The 22,861-nt window shown below is 39.0% G+C and overlaps 1 protein-coding gene across 1 annotated transcript in view; it reads left to right on the forward strand.

Annotated features, from left to right (window-relative positions):
• ZCWPW2 (zinc finger CW-type and PWWP domain containing 2) overlaps positions 1-3,598 on the forward strand; it is a 44,339-nt gene extending 40,741 nt beyond the window's left edge. Inside the window, exon 8 of the mRNA XM_063302034.1 lies at positions 3,141-3,598. Coding sequence (XP_063158104.1) covers positions 3,141-3,317 — 177 coding nt within the window. The 3' untranslated portion in view covers positions 3,318-3,598. The remainder of the gene's footprint in view (positions 1-3,140) is intronic.
• The last annotated feature ends 19,263 nt before the right edge of the window (positions 3,599-22,861 follow it).

The raw sequence follows: 22,861 nt of genomic DNA on the forward strand, positions 1-22,861 counted from the left end.
CCCTTCCCGAATACAAATTCGAAAATATGCTTAAGTCCAATTTGGTAAAAATTCTTCTCTTGGAGAGAGAACAAGCATGTCCTTCATCAATGGGAGAGGATATTGGTTTGTAGAGGAAATAGTATTTAGTCCTCTGTAATCTGTGCATAATCTTAACGAGCCGTCTTTTTTGGCGTGAAATAGGACAGGTGTGGCCATTGGTGAATTGGCAGGCTCAATGAACCCCCGGGCTAGGTTTTTGTCAATAAACTCTCTAAGGACTTCCTTTTCTTTTTCAGACATTGCATACATTTTGGGTTTAGGGAGTTCGGCATCTGGATCAATTTCAATTGCATAGTCTGTCTTTCTGTGAGGGGGTAACTGGTCTGACTCTCTTTCATCAAATACATTGTGAATTCTTTGTATTGGCTTGGAATTAATGGATTGGAATCAGTGGGAGGAGAGGCCCTCTTTTTGATCATGATGCCTGTCAATTCATTTTTCGGGGCCAGAGTCTCTCGGGTTAATCCCAGATAAAATCCATCCTTGAATTGCAAGCTCCCCACTTCCCAGTCTACATGGGGTTTTTGGCGGTAACCCTAAAATCATGGCATAATTAGTGATAGGCACCACAATGAATTGTAAAGTCTCTGTATGGCTGCCTATCTGCATGGCAACAGTCTCTGTATAATATTCTACTGGACCCCCATGGGATTCTGATCCACCCAATTATGTAAATACTATGGGTTGCTTTAGCTTCCTCACATGTAAGTCTAGTCCCTTTACTACATCTCGTGCACCCTGAGCCCAACATAGACATTAAATCAGCCTTGCAGTTCTTAAGTTCTTTAACTGAACCCCTACTAACAATGTTGGACAATCATCACTTACCAGTAGGTCTTCATGCCCATCATGCCCCACCTGCCTGTTGGTACATTTCAGAGCAGGCTTGCCTCGTTTCCTGACAGTTGGGGGGTTTCATCTTCAGAATCCCTCCCGGAATCCTCTGAGAACAGCAGGGACTCTTCTTTGTGAGCAGTCGCACTAGCTGCAGTGCTCCTGCACTTGACAGATAGGGAATTCACTGCTTTAGTCCCGGGCCTTGCAGTTGTGGCCGATCCAGCACAAGGGCAATCTGAAGATATATGTCCATCCTTCCCACATTTAAAACATAGCCCCTTTTTAACTCGCCATTCTCTCTCTTCCTCCCACGGCTGGCTTTGCTTCCTCATCACTGTCTGTAAATTTGCTGGCATTCTGGTGTTCTTCCCCATCGCTTGAGCTTGCACTTGCCGTCTGACTTGGAATTGAGTGTTTTCCACTTCTCCTGCTAAGCAGATCCATTCTCTCACTGTGCTGGGGTCTCATCCCAATGCCCAGCATAGTAGCTGTGGTTGCAGTCCGCCTTTGAAGTAATCTACCTTGGTAGACTCTGACCAATCAGTCACCTTCCCAGCCAAGGCTTTAAATTCCATAGCATATACAGTTTTGGACCCTTGTCTGAGATGTTGGAGAGCTGTTTTGGTGCGTAGCTTTGCCAGTGGGTTTTCGAAATGTTCTATCAGTGCTGTCATGAAATCATCCAAGCTGCGAAGTTTGGGAGCCACTGTATCATGCAACTGCACCAGCCAGTCCACTGCTGGCCCCTTCAGCCTGGACCCCACTAAATTCACTTTAGAGTATTCTGTGGGGAAGGTGTCCCCAAACTCTTCCATGTAGGCTCCCACATTAGTCATGAAAAAAGACAATTGCTGGGGGTCCCCATTAAACTTTACATGCAGTTCATGGTGCCCACCTTTGGTGGGGAAGACTTACATGCCCTGTCAGTGGTTCTCCCCAACTTACTGAAGGTCAGCTACTTTTCCTGGTTTCTGATGTCAGAGATGGTTGTCTTGACCCTGGGATTGGCTCGGGCGTTGATCTTTTGGATGACACAATTGATTCCACCTCTGGTTGATTTAGCATTTGATCCAATGACAATGAGATGTTTTGCAGTATAGTTTCCATGGAAGCTACCCGAGCTTCTAAATTTTGCATTCGATCCAGGGTAGCTCCTCATTCCGTTTCAGAGTTCTTGGAACTGGGTCTTGTGCTCTTTGGTTGTGTGTCTGTTGACTGGTGAGGAGTCAGTGTGACTTTGTCCTCTGTCCCTTCTTCCCAATTTCAGGTGCTTTGTCGTTGATCTCCAGGTGGCATTCATTCCATTCCCTAGAGTTCTGGGTGACCCAATGGCTAGAGCCAGGATGCAGTCACTTTAGAACCTTGAGTGGCATCCAGAGTAATCAGTTCCATGTCTAGCTCCACAGTATAGCTTTGCAGAGGTAGGGAGATTCCCACAGCTCCTTCTGTCTCCGAATCTCCTTCGGATCCAGCCATCGATTCAGCCACTGCCTCTGGTTCTATCAGTTGAATCATTGTCCCTTCTTCCTCCATCAGTGGAGCTGGATCTCCAGATGTTGCCTTCAACATGCTTATAGAATCTGGACTCTCTTCTGGGTGTGCGTGTCTCCAGGTAGAGCCGGAGTGATGATTCACAACTTTATGTGATGACTGCCCTACTCAGCTTACCATTAAACTCAATTCATATATGGTTAAAGTAGAAATCTCTTTAATGGAGTGTAGTGTGCAGTACAGTGAAAAAGTTGCAAACGCTTTCTCCAAGTTAAACAGCCCAATGAAGTCAATCCCCTCCCCTCCTTTGGTATGCAGCCCCTCTTCTCGCGCCAGTTCGTTCAGTTCTGAGCAGATGTCTCCAATGGCTCAGCAGCTTGACCTTGGATGCCAAAGAGAGCCTAAACAAGATGCTTTCACACTCCTGGCTTGTCCCCCTCCCACTTCTATCAACTCGCAAGTCTTGACACGTGTTGACTTCATTCATGCATGTGAGTCAGATCAGATGTTCTGGGAACATTTGATCTGGGAGCATGACATCTAGCTCGATTAAACCTTCTTTGCAGACTGCAATGGGCTGAGACACAATGTGCTTAGCAAAAATACGACAAACCACATTATAGTTTAGCAGGAAGTATAAACCTAATCATTAGCTGTGGGAATATAATGAGCCATCTCTTGTTATTGGATCAAGTGAACACAGTTGCAAAGTTACATAATATAGTCACAATACAAATGAGGTCTTTATCTTTTTTCTTTTTTGGATCTAGGTACCTAACTTCTGTACAGAAGTTAGTAAAGAAAGAAGACCAATGGAAATCAACACTCAAGAAGACTGTATTATAATTGATGGGAAAGCTTTCAAGGCTGGAGAGTGTATTGAGAACATAACAGAACAGTTTAAAGAAATAGATTCTTTAATGGCTGACTTCCAAGGCAGCTTGTAGCACTGATAAGAGAGAATCTATTATACTGTTTACAACTTTAGAGTGCATCCTTTTTCACATATAGTGGGAGAATCTTAAAAGCAGTTCAACAATATAGATTACTTGAAGTTAGATTTACTTTAACAAAGGGTCACATTTGTTGATAAAACTAATAATGCACTTGGTCTGTATTAACTGGTCTGCGTTCATATTACACAGCGAGAGTTAATAGTAATGTCATGTACTTTTAGATACTGTTTTCTGTAAAAATCAGATTGAAAATAAAGATTGGTCATACTTCAGGATAGAGAGATTCTAAGTTCACTTGGAATTACTGAAACTTCCAAGCAAGTCAGTTTATTTATAACTTTTCAGGAAGTCATTATGAAATTCAGTAGGAGTCATAACTGGAAGCCTCAAATTTACGTAATTAATTATATGATTGTCTTTATTAAGAATAATTGATGGATCACACCTTTGTTCCATAGATATAATTCCAATTGGGTGGTTCTCAATGGACCCATCAATTTGCAGTAAACTCTGTTGGTCTCATATGCCTCCCACAAACTTCTGACTAGAAAAATGTGTAGTTAGAAAGAACATTAAAAAGCAGAAGGGCTGTTTATTATTCAGCTTTATCATAACCTTTTTGTTCTAATAATTAGGATTGCAGCTTTGACACTTCATTTAAGCAATCTAGAAAAGTCACCATTCCTGCCTCCACACCATCACATTTTTAACATCAATTTAGGGCACAAAACAAGAGAAAAGAAAATATACAATTATTGAATTCTTCAGAAATACACTCCTAGATATTTATTTTAACTGTGCCACCTGCAGCACATGTACAAAACACAGGTGTCTTCCACAATTAGTTACTTTGTTTTTTAAAAAAAACTTCATTAAATTTTCAACAGATAGATAAAATACAAAAAGGTACAAAAAGGTAGAAAAAGTTTAAAGAGAGACTAAAGAAAAAAGAAACCAAAAGTGCAGAAATAAATAGAGATACAGCAAAAAGAGTGACTTCCAACCTTCTCCAGCACAGTTACAAATAAAAAATACATTAACCTCTTACTATTTTAACTATAGTAAACGTTATTTCTATAATCTATCATCAAATCCCAAAATAAAAACTTCATCTTTTTCAGTTACAAGCAGAAAGTCCAAAAGTGGTTTTCAAGTGGAAACAAAACTAGACAAAAGATTTTCTCTAATCAATGTTGCTAGTTTCGCCATCTTTGCCAGTTCCATTAATTTTATCATCCATTCTTCCACTGTAAGAATTTGTGAATCTTTCCATCTTTATGCATAGAAAAGTCTTGCCACTGTTATCATGTATAAAAACAAAGTCCCAAATTTTGTTTCCAGCTGTTTGTCCATCAGATGTAAAAGGAAAACTTCTGGTTTCAATTGTACATTCATCTTAAGAATCTTTTGAATTACAATACAAATCTGTTCCCAATGTTCCTTAGCTTTCTTACAAGTCCACCAGAGATGGTAAAAAGCAAAACTCCCTTATACATCTTTGACAACTTATCAGGGGTGGAATACCAAAGATACATCATCTTATAAAAATTCTTTTTCAAACTATAATTCAGTGTAAATTTCAAACTTGTTCCACGTATGCTCCCATGATATTATATCTAAAATTCTTTGCCCATTTAATCATACAATCTTTAACATATTCATCCTCCAAGTTCATTTGGAATAATAATTTATACTTCTTAGCAATAATATGCTCATCATTAGTACATAAATCTACTTTGAACTGGGTTTTTTCATTCACAAAATTATAAGTCTTCTTATCCAAATTAAATCATTCTGTCAGTTGCACAAAAGTAAACCAATGACAAATTCCATTTCCAATTCTTTTGTTTTTTACTTAGTTTCTCCTTCAACAAAGGTTAGTAACTTAGGATAAGTCAACCATGCTGGTTTCACACTCATCTCTCTTCTAAAAAAAGACTCTTGGGGTGACAACCATAAAGGAACTTTGGGAAACAGTCTTGCTTTATATTTATTCCAAACTCTTAGTATGGCATGCCTAAATGAAATGATTTTTAAAATCCATATTAATCTTAGCTTTCTCATATCGTAAATAGCCATGCCACCCAAATCTCAGATCATGACCCTCCAACTCTAATAACTTCTTATTCCTCAAAGTCACCCCTCCTTCATCCACAGCAAACAACAGGCATCAAAATACAATTTCAAATCAGGAAGTCCTAGTCCCCCTCTTTCCTTAGCATCTTGTAACAGTTTGTAATTAATTCTTGGTTTTTTACCTTGCCATATAAACTTAGAAATATCTTTTTGCCATAGTTTAAATGGTAGATCCATTGTCAGTACTGGTATTGTCTGAAATAAAAATAACATCCTCGATAAAACATTCATCTTAATCACCAAGATCCTTCCCACCAATGATAATTGAAGTTTATCCCACCTTAATAAATCTTTTTTTAACATCATTCCATACCTTAACATAGTTATTCTGAAACAACATACAATTCATGTTTGACAGTATAACTCCAATATTTGACCTTTTTCTCAATTTTAAAACCAGTTTTATTCATCAATGTCTCTTGATCTTCTAAAGTCATGCTTTTAACTAACATCTTTGTTTTTTGTTTGTTTATTTTAAAACCAGCTAGTGCCCCAAAGTCTTTCAGTTTCTTCATCAAATGCTCAATGTCATTCAAAGTTCTTGTAAGGTCAAAACTAAATCATCAGCAAAAGTCCTCAATTTATAAACTTCTTTTTTAACCTTCAGACCCTTTGTTTTTTCATCTTGTCTAATATCTCTATTTAACACCTCTAGAACTAAAATAAAAAGTAAAGGGGACAGAGGACATCCTTGTGTTGTCCCTTTTTATATCTCACTTGGTTTGGTTAAATCATGATAAACAATAATACATGCCTGTTGAGGTGTATATATCAACTTAATTCCTTGGATAAAGTTTTCTCCAAAGTCCCTATTTTCCAAAACGTTAAACATAAAAGACCAGTTCAAATTGTCAAAGGCTTTCTCTGCATCTAGAAAGATCAGCATCGCTTGTTTTTCGTTACGTTGTCTTAAGTATTCAATAATATCCAGTACTATTCTCACATTGTCTCTTAATTGCCTTTTGGGTAAACACCCACATTGATCATCATGAATAAAATCCTGTAAGACCTTCTTTAATCTATCAGCCAATACTGAAATAAATATTTTATAATCATTGTTCAGCAGTGAAATTGTTCTGTAACTCTTACTTGAAGTAAGATCCTGTCCCTCCTTTGGAAATAGTGCAGTACTGGCCTCTTTCCAAGATTCTGGCATTGCAGATCCCTGCAGTATAGAATTCATCACCTTTTGTAGGGGTTGTAGATGTTCATCCTCAAAGCATTTGTAATACAAACTTGATAATCCATCTGGACCTGGTGCTTTCCCTGCTTTAATCTTTTTTATGGCTTCGGGTATTTCAAAAGTTGTTATAAGGCTATTCATAATTTGTCTCTGTAATTGTGAGAGTTTTGGTAACTTTTGTTTTTCCAAATATCCATCTTTTCCAGAGAGACCTCTTGTTTTTTTATACAAGTCATGGAAGGATTTCTGAATTCGCTCATTTCCTGTTAAAACAGTATCATCTTCTTGAATCTTTAATACCGTTGTCTCTTTCTTACCTCAGTTTATAAGCTAACCATCTCTGGTTTTATTTGCAAATTCAAAAATTCTATTTATCTATTTATTATTCAAATTTATATCACCGCCCATCTCCCCCAAAAAGGGGGACTCTGGGCAGTTCACAATAAAATCAACAATTAAAACCATAAAAATATAATTACGGTATCAACAACCAGTATAAATAAAAAATAAAATAAATACAGAATCCAAGGAACAAAGATGTCATTCTTGGGGAGGGCTCTATGACACCAACTAGCCCCAGGAGGAACTATTGCCTCTCCCACCCCAAGCGAGGTGGCAAAACCAGGTCTTCAAGTTCTTCTGGAAGGCTGGGAGCAAAGGGGCCTGCCTCACCTCTTGTGGCAGAATGTTCCAGAAGGTGGGTGCCACTGCAGAGAAGGCCCACCTCCTGGACCCCACCAAGTGGAATTCCCTTACTGGCAGGATCCGTAGCATGCCCCCTCTGCATGACTGGGTGGGACAGGTTGATGTTATGGGAATGAGACGGTCCCTCAGGTAACCTGGCCCCATGCCATGTAGGGCTTTAAAGGTCATACCCAACACCTTGAATTGGACCCAGAAGCAAACTGGTACCCAGTGCAGCTCGCCCAGCAGTAGTGTTATTGCGCCGATCTTGAGGCACCAATAACGGCCCATGCAGCTGCATTCTGGACCAACTGAAGCTTCCAGATACTCTTCAAGCAAGTAGCCCCATGTAGTCTATAGGGGAGATGACCAGGGCATGTGTGACTGGAGGGCATCTCGATCCAGGAAAGGGCGTAACTGGTACACAACATGAAGTTGTGCAAAGGCTTTTCTGGCCAGGACTGCCACCTGCTCTTTGAGCAGGAGTCGTAAGTCCAGAAGGACCCCCAGATTATGCACCAGGTCTAATGGGGCAGTGCAACCCCATCCAGAATTAAGGATGATAACTTCCCAGATACCGAGGAGCTGTCAACCCACAGCCACTCCATCTTACCAGGGTTCAGCTGAAGGCTGTTGTTCTCCATCAAGACACCCACAGCCCCCAGGCACCTGGAGAGGGCAGCTACCACATCATTTACCTCACCTGGGATGGAGATATATAACTGAGTATCATTGGCATATTGATGATACCTCATCCCGTGATGACAGATGATCTCACCCAGTGGTTTCATGTAGATGTTAAATAGAAGAGGGGAGAGAACTGAACCCTGAAGAACCCTACACAAGAGGGATCGAGGGTTGGATCTCTCATCTCCTATCACCACCAATTGGACTGGCCCTTGAACAAGGAGGTGAACCAGCGCAGAACTACGCCACCCACCCGCAACTCCCTGAGCCGTCCCAAAAGGATACCATGGTCGATGGTACCGAAAGACACTGAGAGGTCAAGAAGAACCAGGTTGGATGCACTCCCTCCATCCCGCTCCCACCAGAGATCATCCATAAGTGCGACCAATGCAGTCTCTGTCCCATATCCTGGCCTGAAACCTGACTGGAAGGGGTCTAGATAATCCATTTCATCCAGAATCCTCTGGAGTTGTAATGCCACCACTTTCTCAACCACCTTCCCCAGAAAGGGTAGGTGGGAGACAGGATGAAAATTGTCCACAGTAGGGCCCAGTGATGGTTTCTTGAGGAGGGGGTGTACCAATGCCTCCTTGAAGGCAGCTGGAAACAACCCATCTCTCAAGGATGTATTAACTATCACCTGGACCCAACCACAGGTCCCCTCCCAGGCTGCCTTCACCAGCCGGGAAGGGCATGGGTCTAGATGACATGTGGCATTCACAGTCCAGAGGATCCTGTCCACTTCCTTAGGTCCAACAGAATCAAACTGCTCCCAGATAACTGGGTAAGTATGTTCCCTCGGCATCTCCTCAGACTGCCTCATGCTTAGAGTCCAACATGGAAGGGATCCCAGTGATTTTATCCTGCAGATGCTCAGAAAACTCCTCCACATGGCTCTGTAGGTGGATCACCGAATCCACCTTACCCAAAAGGGATCAAGTAATCTTAAACAGGGCCATCGGGCAGCATTCTGCAGATGCAGTAAAAGCAGAGAAATATTGATGTTTCACCACTCTTACCACCACAAGGTAGGCCTTAATAGCAGCTCTAGCTTGTGTTCGGTCGGATTCAGTCTTTGTCTTCCTCCAGCGGCACTCTAGACTTCTCTTGATCCTCTTCAGAACCCGCAACTCCTCTGTAAACCACAGGGAGTGCCAGGTTTGATGAGGCAAGAGAGGTTGCACAGGTACGATCCTGTCCAAGGCCCTGGCCATCTCCCTATTCCAGGCAGCCGCCAGGGCCTCTGCTGGACCTTGCAGTAGATCCTCAGATATGACCCCCAGCTCCTTCTGAAACCCTCTTGGGTCCATCAGTCACCGGGGGTGGGCCAATCGAATGGGTCCTGCCTCCCTGCAGAGTGGGACAGCCCAGGAGAATCTCAGGGCCACCAGGGCATGATCTGACCATGACAATGGGGACAGATCTAACTATCCCCTCAGATCAAATTTCTATGCTTTACATCAGTTTAGTCTCTATTTCTCTCACAGTTAACATAGATAATTGTTGATGTAGAAATTTAATTTGATATTAGATATTTGAGTCCATTGGCTTTTTCTGTAACTCAGTGTCTTTTATTTTAATTTGTTTTAATATAGTCTGCATTTTTCTTGAGATTTCTTTTTTAAATCATGATTATATTGAATAAAATAGCCACTTAGAACAGCTTTACTAGTGTTCCAGACAGTCTTTAAGTCAATACCTTTATCCAAATTATTATAAAAAAAAATTCATTTAACCTCCTTTTGCAATCTTCCAACACCCATTCTTTTTGTAGTATTGCTTTTTGTAGTATTCTTTTCATTACTAAACTAACTGGATTATGGTCATAAAATGTCTTAGGTAAAATATCCACTTTAAGAATTTTATTAGCCAAGCTCTTTGGAATCCATATCATTATCAATTCTTGAAAAAGATTTATGTCTTTCATAAAAAATATATATATATTCTCTTGCCATTCCATTCTTCTGTCTCCAAGAATCCACCAAAGCCAGATATCAGTCAAGTCAAAAAAGACTTTGGTAGTTTCTCTTGTTTAATTTCTTTACTTAAGTAGAGGAACTACTCCATTCCAGTCTCCCAACAAACACCAATTCTGATATGAAAATTGTAGCAGTTGGTCCATAAGATGTTTAAAAAACTTCCCTTTATCTTCATTTGGCACATAAATTCCAACAATTATGGTTTTAATTCCTTGCATCTCTACTTCAACTGCCACATATCTGCCATGTTCATCAGAAATTAAAAGCCATAGTTTCAATTGTGGTTTAACATATAAAACAGCTCCATTAGTATTTTTCAAACCAGCAGAAATAAATTCTTCCCCCAAAGTTTGTTTATCAAATATTTAACATCTTTTTTTCTTATGTGAGTTTCCTGAAGCATATCACATCATGATTTAACTTTCTCAAATAGTGAAAAATCTTCCTTCTTTTCTGAGGAGCATTAGCTCCATTTATATTCCAAGTGGTATATTTATAATCCATTTCTAAGCAAATACTCCATCAAAGTCCTTAGATGCAGCTCCCATTTCCACATCCTGTTTCCCAGTATCCTCTGCCCACTGGTATTCTTGTAAAGCTTTCACTTCATTCTCCACAGAACATTGATCCAAATCTGCTCCATATTTGGCAAGGAAATCTTTGACTTTTGGGATGGAATTTAGTCTAAATCTCTGTTGTTGATAAGTAAAAATCACACTTTCCAGCTTATCTCAACAAAATACAGTCTTTTTCTGTTTCAAAACATCTGCTAAAAAAGAATATTCTTTTCCTTAAAATCCCAATAGGGGTTTCTTTTAAAACAATTATGTCCACATAGTCAATTTTTAATCTTACATCAAAATGACATTGCAGAACTTTGTCTCTTGTTCTTTTCCTTACAGAATGAACCAGAACATCTCTTGGTTTCTTATTCATTGTTGCATATCTTGAATTTATATGAAAAACTTTATCCAACTCCTCCTCCATCTTTTCTTCTTCCTATCTTAGTAGCTTTGCTAATGCTTGAGATATCTTTTTCATTATATCCTCATCCCTCTTTTCTGGAACCTCCCACGGTCTTAAACAAAATTCTTTTTCCCTAAGCCCAAGCAATGCAATCTTGTCCAATTCACTTTCCATCTCCAAGTCTCTGGTCTCCATCTTATTTCTTAAGGATTTCACTCTGTCATGTGCTTGTTTAACACCTCCAACAATCTTTTCCATCTTATCATCCAATCTCTTTTTCAAATCTACAAATTTATTCTCGATGGTTTGGGTAACTTTAGCAGTAAACTCCTCAAAAATGGTTTTAAAAAATTCTGTGTCTCCGGATCCTTGCCTTTGTACTCTTCTTGTTGCCATGGTCTATAGCTCCCTCTAGTGTCCCAAGTACAAAATATAAGCAAAAAACCACTCCAAGAGTGGAAGTTAAAAAAAAAACTTCCAATAAAACAAGGGACAGTTCTCCAACTACTGTTGTTTATACATCCAAGCCAAGCAGCACAATAGAAAGTTATAACAAGGGGCAACTTTCCCACAAGAAAATCAGGATGACAAATTCCAGCTCCACCAATACAGATTCATCCAAAAGTAAAATTTTAATAATCCATAAAAATTCTTTTGCTTCTTTAAAAAAATACAGCCAATAGTCCCAGCTTTGGTCTTTTTGCTGAGTATAGTAAAGGTAAAGGTAAAGGTTTCCCTTGACATTAAGTCCAGTTGTGTCCGACTCTAGGGGGTGGTGCTCATCTCCGTTTCAAAGCCAAAGAGCCGGCATTTGTCCCTAGACAGTTCCGTGGTCATGTGGCCGGCATGAGTACACGGAAAGCTGTTACCTGCCCGCTGAAGCAGTACCTATTAATCTACTCACATTTGCATGTTTTCGAACTGCTAGGTTGGCAGGAGCTGGGACTAGCAACGGGAGCTCACCCCGTCACATGGATTCGAACCGCCGACCTTCCAATCGGCAAGCTCAGCAGCTCAGCAGTTTAACCCGCAGCGCCACTGCGTCCCTAGTATACAAATCATATAGTATACAAATCACAAATTCCCAAACTAATCATGTAAAAAAGATAATCCCCCAAAATAATGAAAATCTCCAAGAGTCTAAATTTCTCTGTGCTGAAGAAAGCCTCTTTTAAATAAAAAGAGGTAAATAATAAAGTGTCTTAGAAATAGGGTGGTCAGCTCTAGAGTCCATTTCACCAGCTTTGATGCAGTCTTGAAAGAGATGACAGCCCCACCTCCCAGCTGCTCCACTCATCCATCAATCACTGAAAATCCATTTTGCGATCCATCTGCGAGAAACAGCTGTCCGGGGGACAAGTGGGATAATCTCCCAGATTCTCCTTGATTCCGGAGAATGCTTTGGGCTCCAGGGATCCCACCCGAACCTCAAAAGTGCTGCGCCGCTGGCTCAAATTGAAAAAGAGAGCCACTCAAGCCACCATTATCCCCACCAGAAGTCTACAATTACTTGCAAATGAGTATGTTCGAAACTTGTAACTTTAAGTATATATTCTTCACTTGTGATATATTTGGTATACTGTTGGATGAGTACATTACAGTCATTCCATCAATCAGAACTGCAGTCAGAATTCTAGTGGAAAAGTGGTTGTCTATAAGAGTTTTCTTTAAAAAGTATTAAGTACATAATAAATCGGATACTAATACTTGCAGCATCAAAAGCAAGTAAAAAAGGCACAACTCTTCTTCACAAGGACATATCTACTCACATGGCCAGATCTATTGATTTAGGTATTGTATATCATATGCTTGCTAGACTGGGAAGTTTCAGTATATGCTGAAACAGGCAATGACAAATCACTTCCTAGTACTTCAAAAACAAACAAACCCTGCAAGGATGCAGTTGCTAGGAGTTGAGTTCTATTTGAAGATATCTCTATTCTTTTTTATGTCATATATGGACACATTCAGGATTCTGCAATACCTTATTCATTTATTTATTTAAACAAAATCTACTACATGGTAGCCAGCCTGGGAGAGTGGTGGAACAGAATCACTCATGCTGGGTGATGTCCTTAGTCATCTGGTTAGGAATTCCATTATGATATACATTTGGCATTTCTGGTTAGGAATTCCAATATAATATAAGTTTGGCATTTTGTATGATGTAATAAAATATCTTATATAACAAGGATTGTTAGTGGAGAAGGTAGATCAGCCTTCTGCAATTTGTTGGCAGGGAATTTTGTACTCCTGACACAACTGCAAAGTACCATGTTAGGGAAGTTTCAATAAATGAGAAATCATTTTTTCATCGCTGTCTTATCCCATATATTCTGAACTCCTCTGTAATGCAACTGCAGAAGAAACTCTTTAGAAAAAGTGTGACAAGGTGCCTAAGATATTTGAACTCTGAAAACTACTACCACAATTTATTACCTATTTATTTTTCATTTTATTATTCATCCAAGTCTTTAAGACCATTCACAGCAATAAAACAATCCTACAACAGCAAAAATAAATATGCTAAATAAACTTTTCTTAGTATTATCCAACATATCCTTGTTTTTCTTTCAGATACTTGCTCCTGGAAATTTTCCATTTGGGTCTTATCTCCTCCTAGCTTTGTTTCCTGAAAATAGAAGCAGCATGAATATAAAAGTGATACATTTTAGACAAAACACATAGAAGCTTTAAAAAAGAAAAAGAAAGAAGAATAATTGCCAAAACCAAAAGAAATTCAATTACTTGAGTCATAGATTTGGGGAAAGTTTATTATGTAGATATGTGGCTAACGAATAACCATTTGTTTACAAAATACTTCACAAACTGCAAGGGTATTCATATGTATTCCTTTTTGAAGGATTTAAATACAAATTTCAGAAGAAACTTCCCTTTGGCATCTTGCATTATATATATATATATATATATACACATACACATACATACATACATACATACATACACATACATACATACACACACACACATACACACACACACATACTGTACATGCATACCCATCACAGTGTTCACTTTTGATTTAAATATTATTATGCACAGTGCAGAAAAGAAGTAAGAAATAATCAGCCAAAGATACAAAGGACGTGAGATACCAAAAAGGAAACATAACTAACAAGCCCACACCAGCTCCATTCACTATCCCTGTCATACCTTTCTCCTTTGCAAATCATCCTTGATTCATTACATTCATACATCATATATTACCTTTTGTTCTTCTCACCTCTTTCCTTCTGAGGATCTCATCAAATCCATCCAACTATTATTTTCTTGGGTTTTGTCTAAAAGAATTTTAAGTGTTCTCCTATAATTGTAATCTTTAGTTCCTTCTGGTTCCCTCTAGTGTCCAACCTTCAAAATCCCATCCTATCCTGTTTATTAGGAACCTTTGCAATGGCAACTTTTAGAGCACCAGATGAGTCTCCTTCAGTCCTTAGTGAAATACCTTTTAAATACAAGTTTTAGGACTAAAAAATTCTTTTGTTTCTGGAATAATCAGCAAAAGAGTGATTAGAACATGATTTTGGAAAGTTACGAACAGACTAAGGGTCCAGATGGATTCGAAATAAGATTTTAAAATTAATTAAATACCTTCCCTTAGGAAAATGCTGCTGTTTTGAATTTTTACAAGCATATTTGATGATTCTTAAATCTCCACTGGCCACAGACTAGCTGGCAAAAAGTAGATACAGGTAGTCCTTGGTTAACTATGGTAATTGGGACCGGAATTTCCATCGCTAAGCGATATGGTTGTAAAGTGCTACATCATGTGACTGCATTGCATAGTGACAGTAATCCCAGCACTTCTTGTTGCCATTGTTAAGTGAGGATCGCAAGTCATTAAGCGAGTCCCAGGCAGCTTGCAAGTGGGCAGGCAAGCAGGCAGCTAAGGAATGGTGTGAGGTGCAGCACAAGCACAATGGGGCTGGGAGTGGCTGCTGCTGGGCAGGAGAGGGTGCGAGTGACTTACCAAAGTGACTTGTGTCATTCTCTGCCAGCTTCCCCATTGACTTTGCTTGTGGGAAGCTGGCAGGGAAGGTTGCAAATAGTGATCATGTGACCATGGGATGCTGCAAGCCTTGTAAGTGCAAGCCAGTTGCCAAGTACCCAGATTGCAATCACATGACCACAGGGGTCCTAGGACGGTTGGAGCTTTGAGGACTGGTTGTAACTACCACTTGTTCGGCATTGTCATAACTTTGAATGGTCGCTGAACAAGTGATTGTTAAACAAGGACTACCTGTATTCTCTTCCTTTTCAAAATTACTTTTAAAAAATAATCCTTGCAGTTGCAAAAAATGCATATAGAGACCAAATCTTTAGGTTGACTAAAGTCAAGTCAAGGGAAAGATCCTTCCAATTCTCAGGATATTCCGTTCAACCTTGTCATATCTTCTTTGAGATCTTCCTGACATCAGAAAAACCAGTTGTGGAGTCGGGGGAAGATGAGCCTGCATGTCCCACATTCTCTGAGAGAGGAGACTGAATAAGTTGAAGAAATGAGGAACCTTTGGCTCTCCAGAAATTGCTTAATACATTTAGCAGCTCCAGACAGCAGTTGTGAGGGATGCTGGAAAACAGAGGCCAGCAAAATCTAGTTCCCTTGCACTGTCTTAAGGGGAGGATGTTACCTGTAGTCACATGGTGGCAGTTTAAGAATGTACAGCTGGCAGCTCCAGTCAGAACAGTTGGTTTTGTTTTTTTTTGTAGCTTCTAACCATGAGTTAGGCCAACCATTACTCTTGACCCAATTTCCTAGACAAACAATTCAAGATCTCTTCCACTGTCCAAACTTTTAACTTAGCAATAATGGAAATGTAACAAAATTCCGATAGTGTTTTTTTTGATGGATTGAGAGAGAGAGAGAGAGATTAGAACAGGTAATATAGAGCATTTGGAAGGGAGGGAGGAGAACATAACCCATTGACAGTCCATAGATTTTCAAAAGTATTTCTTTGGTAACACCTCTTTTGAACAGGATTTTAAGATGAGCCCCCATATGGTAAAGTATGTTTGAGCCTCCCCATCGTATTGTTGACACATTTTGTCTGGCTTGCATAAAATACTGATGAAAGGAAACAGACTCCTCCACTCCATAGGGAACCTACTTAGTCCAGGTTTTCTTTCATCTATGGATACTTGCATGCACAGAGATCCTTCCCATATTTGCCAAAATGTACAGATGGAGCACTATTGGGAGCATCAGTGGTGGGGCCAGAATGTAGTTGTGCAGCCCTATAACTTTCCCCTTTTAAGAGGAATATTTTGAATATTTGGGAAGCGATAAGACCTGTATTTTGAATTCAGCATCTTGAGTCTAAGAAAAGAAGGATTTTTCCCCCTTTCTTCCACGCAGCTCTTTGCAGCTATAGGGCTGAGAGTTTAGGGTGTATTAAGTTTAGAAAGAACAGAAGATACAAGGAACTTCATTTTCCACCGAAGATGGCTGTAACAACAAAGAATAAAGTCAGTAAGACTCTTTTTACGTATCTTTAAACCTAGTATGTCTAAGTGTGTGATTCTATGCTTGGGAGGGCTGAATGTGTAAGATCAATAACCTGCATTTCTCTGATGTGCTCGTTGAAGCTATTTAAGATAATATTCTTTTTCTATGTGCAGCTTCTCAGCTGTGTTAAGCTCTGCTCCATTAGGTGGTTCTAGCAGGTCACTAAATGGCTTCAATAACAACACACCCATAATAAAGATATTCCTAACATTTATTTACTGCAACTCAGGATTTGCCCTTCATTTCTAAGGTATTTTGACAGTGATAGAGGCAAGAATAATCTCTTGATCTTGAGGTTTTGGAGTCCACTTCAGGATCTTTTCTTTCCTTATAGGAAAAAAAAAACTTTTCATGCACTATAAAGAAAATCTTCAAGAAATAAAGGAACTGTATCCACATTAGAGAAGTTTTACAACATCCCTATGAATACATCCACTAGAATGTGCCTTAACAGAACACTAAAAGGAGCTGCCGACTTGATTTCACAGGAACTGTAAGATAGTTTTTATTTTTAAGCACAAGCTGGCCTTGTCATGTGAGAAATCAATAAAGTGCAGACCTTTGAGAAGTTGCCAGTAATCCCCAATACTTTGCTTTAAGAGCAGAGCACTTTTTTTCATAGTATCAACGCTCTAGCTAATGCTGGAGCCCGCAATTAACTGTAAATGCCATTTCTCATTTCTTTCCCTCTTTCTAGGCAATTCTCTTACTTTAAGTGAAGTAGTCAAGGGCACTAGGTCTAGATATTGTAATATGGTTCGATTGTTTTATTAGGCATCAATTTGCACTTTTTTTTTCAATGAGACAAGTATATTTCCAGTATGTGTGAGTGAATACTAGTGCTATAACATTTAGGTTCTAAGCCTGGGATGTACAACATTATAATATATTTCTGACAAAGTTACATCATATGCTATGAGAGAGAGAGAGACAGACAGACAGACAGACAGACAGACATTGAATACATAGTGCCTGGAAAGCGTGAAAGTCTAGTCCAGCAACCTATTCCATCGAGTACCTTTAGTAGCTCTGGAACATGATAATCTAAGCTCCAGTTAATACTTTGCATGAAAATGAGCTGACCACCTTCCAGAGAGCTTTTCTGCTATCAAACAGCATTTAGCATTGAGAAGTACTGTCAGTATCATCCTAGTGTAAAGCCAAACCTATTTCCCTAGTGTTTTCATCCGCTGGAACAAAAATGAACAGACCTGCTTCAATTTCTGTATAATCTTCAAATATACAGAATGCAGAATAAAACAAAGTGGAGCAATTAGTACTCATGATCTGAATGGAATGCTTCCCTTATCTCAGTACCTGAATGCTTCACCTTTCAAGAGTGAATTTTCACTACCAACCCACTACTATTACCCCAGTTCTACTTTCTTTTCCTCTTAGTTAATGGGACTTTCCATTTGATGACTGACTACACCTAATACATGTAGTGCTTTCATAAGATTGCAGAATTGGAAGGGTTCATTTAGGCCAGTGTTTCTTAAACTTTTTTCTCTCAGGACCTCTTCACAAGTGATGGAAGACACCAAAACAGCTTTTGTTTGAATGGGTTATATGCATTGATATTTACTATACTAAAAATTAAATTAAATTATATTAAATTAAATTGCATTCAAATTGTGGTGCTGGAGATGACTACTATGCATTTCATGGACAGTGAAGATTATCAACAACGAAGTCCTAGACAGAGTCAAACCAAAAATATCCCTGGAAGCCAAGATCACCAAGCAAAAACTGTCATACTTTGGTCATGTTATGCAAGCCAACTCACTCAAAAATACAATTATGCTGGAATTGGTCAGTGGTAAAAGAAGAAGGGGCTGCCCTAGAACTCACTGGCTTGACACCATCAGAAGGGACACTGGAATGACTTTGATGGAACTAAAGGAAGCTGTAAGAGATAGAAAGGCATGGAAAGCGTTGATCCACAAAGTGACAGAGAGTCAGACATGACTGAACAGATAGACAGACAGAAAAATTAAAACTGATGCATTCGCTGCCACTACTGCTTCTCATGATTGTATAATACCATACTGTATCATTTTTCAACATAGGCTGGCACATCATTTTGATTTCACAGACCCCTGAGAAGGTCATGGGGGAACCCAGAGGTCCTAGGACCACACTTTAGAAACACTGATTTAGGCTATCAGGTCCAAACACCAACTTCCCTTTTGGGGTAAGTAATGTTCTGTGGAGCTCAAAAAAGTAGCAATACATACAACTGTAAGCCAAAAAAATTAAAGGCCTGAGATAAGAAAAGGAAACATAGCTAAAACAGCAACACCATTCATTATACCTCTCCATGCCTTTTTGTCCCTGCAAACCATCCTTGCTTCTATCACATCCATATACCATTTTGTACATATAACTTACATATATCATCTTTCTGCATTTGAAGATCTCATTACTCATTCATAACTTTCTCAGACTTCCCTTTCTTGACCTGACCCCTGTATTTTCATATCTTTGTCTTGCAGCTCCATCCTCTCTCATAATGTAATAATCTCAGCATAGTGTCTTGTTCTGGTCTCCCTCTTTTCATTCAATACCTGTTCATTCTTGCCCTATTTCTTCTTGATTTATCACATGAACTTCTTAAGGACACCATTCCACAGCATTCAGCATTCTCCTGACCTATCCAACCCTTACTTCCATATAAAAATGGTGGCTGAAGCACACTCTTCTTCTGACAACCATTTATAGATTGCAGCAGACCACAAACTAGCCACTGTCCTTCTGTCTTAAAAATCCTCTACCCATGTCTCTATCTTCAGTCACCATTCTACAAAGGTATACAAATTTATCTGTTTGCTCTTGTTTTTTGCCTGTTCTGTATAAATAGTAACTGTTCACTCCATTTTCTCTTTCAATAAAGCTATCTTGGGTTTTGATACATTCATTTACAGATTGATTTACAGATCACCACACAATATCTCATATTCTTTGCATATCATTTGGATTCCCAGCTAGCAACACTACAGGTGAATACATTGAAGAAAATGCACATTCACATCCCTAACCAACACACCTCTAACATAATCACAAACATTTTTGTACATTTATCCATAAATAAATTAAACCACAAATGGGACATCATACATCCTATTATACTTCCTGCTCAGTGCTGAGCCATGTGCTAAACATGACATATAGTCTCACACATACTTTATTTCCATAACTATCATTGCAATTAGCTACCTTTCAACCTTCCAATTATGCCTATATTTGTGCAAAATAGGCATAATTCAAGCCTATTCGCTTTATCATATGCTTTCTCTAAATCAACAAATGTACAATAAACCTTCTCACATTCATACCAAGATTAAGGCTTCCCAGCATCTGTATAACAGTCTGTTCACAGCCTGATATGAATTCATGAAGTGATTAAAAAAACATTAAAAGGTAGCTGGACATTCCTCAGTTGTCTGGGAAATGAGCAGCCAGCCCATCAGTTCAGAGAAGGGTATTATAAAGAAATAGAAAAAGTCTCCACCCTGGAAGATAAATTGTGTTCTAATTTAAAAAAAAAAAAATCCAGCTGTTGACATTTCTGCAATTTAATCTCTTTCCCTTTGAATACATCTTGTTTTAAAAACTTTATGTAAAGACAACTGCCAGGAATATGACATTCTGAATATATCCAGTGAAAGGGAACCCTCCACCTCTCTTGGTAACTAGACTCACCACTGGATTGTTCCTATGGCACAATTGGCAGATTTTTTTTCCTCCAAATTCAACTGGAATTTGCTTTCTGTTATTTAAGGTAATCATTTCATGTCCTGCATCCTGGAACAAGAGGAAACAAGATGCATTATTCTTCTGTGTGATATTCCTTCAGGTGCTTAAAAGTGATATTATACTGTAACAGCCTGTGAGAATAACCTTGGGAGACAGGAGGAAATGCCGCAGCCTAGACAATTGTCCGATAAGAGAAATCTGAGTCCAAAGAGGAATGGGGGTAAAGAAAGCCTCTCAGAAGGGACCCTCCCTAGTTCTCTGGAAAGTAAAGGCAGGGGAAGGGAAAGTGCTTTCAAACTTGCAAGATTCTGTTACTGTAACCTTACAATAAAGATAGCGTTAGTACTCATGGTTTTGGTTTCTTGTCTGGACTACCTCAAAGGGCTGACATATGTCCTCGACAGATACCCAAGTCATTTCTTTTCTTTCTTGATTTCCAAGGTATGCATTTGCCTACATTCAGTTTTAGTTTGGCTAAATATCAAGAATCCCTGACTATACAGTCATTTTTCCAACATTCCCAATAGTTTTAGTTTGTGTATGAAGTCTTTCCTATGGAATAGGATTAGGTTAAGGACACCGATTCCCTTGTGTTTCCTCTATCATCTGAAGGAGAAAGCTGTCAGGACATAGTTCAGGAATTTCCTGAAAGAATCGCCACACTTGGCAGAATTTGTGTCCCAACGGATGTTCAGGTAATTACAGTTTCACACCTCCCTGAAAGTTATGCAGTTTGGCTTCAGAAAGCATCATCCATATCTCCTCCTTGGATAATTGGTAGTGGACACCAGGAAAGCTATTGCCTGTATTCCTTCATACATGAATTTATCCTAGATGCTTTCAACAGGACTAGCAAGCTTAGATTTTAATGCAGATGTGGATATTTTAAACTTAGTATGCAAACTTAACTCCCTTTCTTTTACTTCTGTTCTTTTAAACTGATTCTATCCTTTAACTGTTGCATTCCAGTCAGGAGAATCATCCCAACAGAGACAGTTGTTCTAGACACCTTCCTGTAATAAAGGCAAATTTGTATTTCCCATACACTGACCATTCATTAATATATAGCACATTTGAAACAAGCGTTTATATATAGACCATTTGAAACAAACAGTATAAATTTAAAACAGCCATTTAAGCTATACTGACCCACTCAAATAGATTATCTTGCTCGGCTGATTTGAAATGGAATTTGCGTAATGGGAGTTTTTCTGATTAGCCCTACATCAAAAGCATATAGGAGGTAAGGCTATGGAACGGTGCAGCTAGTTTCCTTTCTCTTGCCATCTTCAGCAAAAATACTTTCTTGCCATCTGTATGTTTGGATGACGTTGGTAAAGTTCTTCATGAGTACTCATATGTGGAAATAATGTTTTTTCATGTCAAGGAAGTCGTTTTCCATAAAAGGGGTAGTATTCTGTGATTAACAGCGATGGAAGGGAACATAGCCGTACAGTACGTAGATAAATGTACTGATCTATTGGATGCAAAGCTTGGAGTTCAATCTCTTTTTTGCATGTAGACTTTTACAAATGGCTACCCCACCTTCTTATGTCCATCAATCTTGGGTTCCATGTGAACAGATATTCCTGTTTGTGTAGTTCTTAGCCATAAAAGGGTATCCATGGGCAGGAACTATGCACACAAACCATTTGTATCCACTAAAGGGAAAATTTGGTTTGAGTTTTCACCCTGAAGGCTTTCCAAGAGTTTATAGTTTATGGCCTACTGAGTGCACATTACCCTGGAATTGAAATAACTTTACTTTCAGTTCCAATTTATGCTCTTTATACCCATTATTTACTTTCAGTCTGTCATCAGACTGCCTGATCTTTTTCAAGCTAGGCTAACTGTTTCCGTTTGCTGAATGGCTGGCAAACAAACTGACATCCTGTGCCATGCATAAACAATGATCTCATTTGGCTCTGCTTCTAACTCTCCTAAATAAGGAAGAGTTAAACTCAAATTAACTAGAAGAGCTGCTTTTCTCACTTGGCACAAGAAGAAAAAAGTAATAAAGCCACTAGTTCTCTTGAGCATACAGTATAAAGCGGTTCGGTTGTTTTTGCAAAGGACCCCCACCAATCTGTTATCAGTCATGGACACAGATGTGAATGAATAATCTCTTTACAAAAGAAATGAGTCATCACTCACCGCTTACACATGTGCATGCATAAGACATCAAACTCAATGCTGAGAAGCAGTTCTTTGACTTTCAACTCTGTATGATATGTCTATTCACAAATGGCAATTTATTTCTTTCAGAACTTCTGTAGGAGGACTTCCTTCTCTGTCAGCAAGCTATATACAGCCCGGGATGGCTTGGGACTGAAATGGTATTACATTTGACTGTAATATAGACCAACATGACTGTATTAGGCAAGAAATCAGATTCCAGGACCATAGAACAATATTTTCAAGGTTCAAATGTTCTAAATGGTTTAAATTAACTTCACTGTTAGTTTGACAATAATAACAACAAATCATACCAGGTTTTATTTTTAGCTTTTACTAGGGCAGTGCAGAGAACAACTTGCCTCGGGGCTGGTTCAAATACTCAGGAAATAGCCTCTTTCCAATGTTGGAACACAAAACGGGGGTGGGGGGGAGGGGGGAA

This window comes from Candoia aspera, chromosome 4, assembly GCF_035149785.1.
Source record: "Candoia aspera isolate rCanAsp1 chromosome 4, rCanAsp1.hap2, whole genome shotgun sequence".
NCBI lineage: Eukaryota > Metazoa > Chordata > Lepidosauria > Squamata > Boidae > Candoia > Candoia aspera.